The 2,698-nt window shown below is 30.7% G+C and overlaps 1 protein-coding gene across 1 annotated transcript; it reads right to left on the bottom strand.

Annotated features, from left to right (window-relative positions):
- Window positions 1-316: 316 nt before the first annotated feature.
- Window positions 317-1,174, bottom strand: LOC104229281 (uncharacterized). The gene is made up of 2 exons (XM_009781901.2): window positions 1,041-1,174; window positions 317-869 (listed from the first exon to the last, which is right to left on the bottom strand). The coding sequence occupies exons 1-2, from the start codon at window positions 1,172-1,174 to the stop codon at window positions 317-319; spliced, it is 687 nt and encodes a 228-aa protein (XP_009780203.2).
- Between the last annotated feature and the right edge of the window lie 1,524 nt (window positions 1,175-2,698).

Genomic DNA, 2,698 nt, shown 5'->3' with positions numbered 1-2,698 from the left:
TAGAATTAAAGCAACGTAAAGGAAAGTTAAAATTGTTAAAAGATCACTGAGACTAGAATACTAATTAATAGGATATTACTCATTGTTTGTGAAATTTATAAAATTTTGGAAATAAAAATATTCTTAAGAACTACAAAAGAAGAATTATAAAGTTCAATAAAAATTACGAGATGTTTATTCATTACATATTACGAGTAGGAAAGCATAAAAATTAAATTGCTCAATCATCTCTAACCACAGATCCATCACCGATCAAGTGGTTTATTTTTTTTCATCAGGGAGCTCAAAAAAATCTGCCACATTCAAGTGGGTGATGTCAAATTCGTTTGTCATAGACAAGATTGACTTCATGGCCTTTATTCTTCAGAGATGCTTGATAAAGCTCAACCAAATGTTTTGGTATGCGACAAATTTTTGCCCAATGCCCTTTTCCACCGCAACGATAGCATTTAGTTTTTGAACCCTCTGCGTTTCGCTTCTCATCTTTCCCTTTCCATTTTTGGAAGTTATTTTTCGGTGGAGGATGATTAACACCAGGAAATTTTCTTCCTTGAATATGGCCACGACCACGACCACGACCATGAATATGACCACGACCTTTTCCACGATTAGCATAATGGGAATACACCTCATCCTCTTTAGGCAATGGTGTAGACCTAGTGGGTCGATTTTCGTGATTTCTCACAAGCAATTCATTGTTTCGTTCAGCCACAAGTAGAAGAGAAATCAACTGAGAGTACTTTGTGAAGCCTTTCTCTCGGTAGTGCTGTTGCAAAACCATATTGGAGGCATGAAACGTTGTAAACGTTTTTTCAAGCATATCATAGTCACTAATATTATCTCCACAGAGTTTCAATTTAGAAGTAATTCTAAACATAGCAGAATTATATTCAGAAACAGACTTAAAGTCTTGGAGCCTAAGATGAGCCCAATCATATCGTGCTTGTGGAAGAGTGACCAACTTTAAGTTGCCATATCTTTCCTTTAAACCATTCCACAAAACAAGTAGATCTTTCACTGTGAGATATTTAATTTTCAACCCTTCATCAAGGTGATGGCGCAAGAAAATCAAGGCCTTAGCACAGTCTTGGGTAGGTGCTTTATCTTTATCTTTAATGGCGTCTCCAAGACCCATTGCATTCAAATGAATTTCAGCATCCAATACCCATGTCATATAGTTCTTGCCCGAAATTTCAAGGCAACGAACTTTCTTTTCATAATATCAGACATAATTTTAAAAAATACAAATTTGAGAAAAATTATACCTTAATTTTCTCAAAAATTCAAGGTAGAGCCTTGTGCTGATAACGTGTTATAAAATATAACACAAAATAATAATATAGAACAAGCAAAAATAAACTAAGAAATATAGAGAGAAAGAGAGAAAGAGAGGAAGAGAGATTCTTATTTCTTCTTCAATTATGTGTATTTTCCTATCTATTACAAGGCCTTTATATAGGCATAAAAAGTGAAGAAAATATGTCATGGAATATGTTATTGAAAATACAAAATATGTCATTAAGCATTTGAGATGAAGATCATGGAAGAAGAGCAGACATCCACCATAATGTGATATTTATCATAACATTATTCTTCTTTTTCTTCAATGTAAGATGTTACTCTTGTAGTGTGAATGCTTCAAAGTTTATCACTATCCACTTTACAACAAATCTATCTATCTATCTATATCTATATCTATATCTATATTATTATAAAAGCACGAATAATTTATGTTAAATGTTGAATGATTAAAATATCCCTGAAACATTGATCTACTTTTATGCCCTTAAATATTTCTATAATTTAGGGATCTAATGGTAAATTATCTAATGATCGAATTCTTTTTCGATTAAACTATACATATGCCGGACCCTACTACATTGATCCTACTTGAATTAAAAAAGTGCGTCCATAATTTTCTTTCAAATAATTGTTGTTCTTAATTATACTTCTTTTATAACAAGGAACGAACTAAAATAAAACCACGTACTAAAAGAAAAATTTAGTACTACATTCTAAAAACATCAATAACATTTTACAAAGTTAAAAATTCTTATTATCCTCTAAAGTCTTAATTTTTGTTTAGTTCATATAAAGCTAAAACTAAATTTGAGTTATTTTTTAAAATATTAAATAATAAGAGAATAATTAAATGATAATTTTTTAAAATATAAAATCTAATTTTAAAGGATAAAAAATAGGGGCAAGTTTATATGAATATTTTCTTTTACATGATAATAAAGTGTTTCTAATAATACAAATGAGGTTGGCTAATTGATTTATTTACAAATTTTTCAAAGAAAATCGATTGATGTTAGATTAGGTTTCCTAGAACAAGTTCATCCAAGTCTCTTATGTATCGAAGTTTAACAAATTTTCCGTTAATTGGTTTATTTTTATTAGATGCTCATGTGCCATGAATTGCTTTCAATTCAAGATTTACATCAATTTATATTCAAATAAAAAGAAAAATACTTTAGAATAATATTATTTGTGTATTATTGTGATGACCCTTGGGTGACACTTGTTTTAAAATGACCTCGATTTGCGTGTACAGTCCAGGCACGTAGCCGGAAAGCTTAAATATGATAATCTATGAAAAACGATAAGTTTTGATTATAAAATGAGCTAATTTGACGCCGGTCAACATTTTGGGTAAACGGACCCGGACTCGTTATTTGACGGTCTCGGAGGATCG

This window comes from Nicotiana sylvestris, chromosome 4 (genome assembly GCF_000393655.2).
Source record: "Nicotiana sylvestris chromosome 4, ASM39365v2, whole genome shotgun sequence".
NCBI classification, from domain to species: domain Eukaryota; kingdom Viridiplantae; phylum Streptophyta; class Magnoliopsida; order Solanales; family Solanaceae; genus Nicotiana; species Nicotiana sylvestris.
Note: the sequence above shows the minus strand (reverse complement) of the source record. Positions and strands in the feature narration are given on the sequence as shown.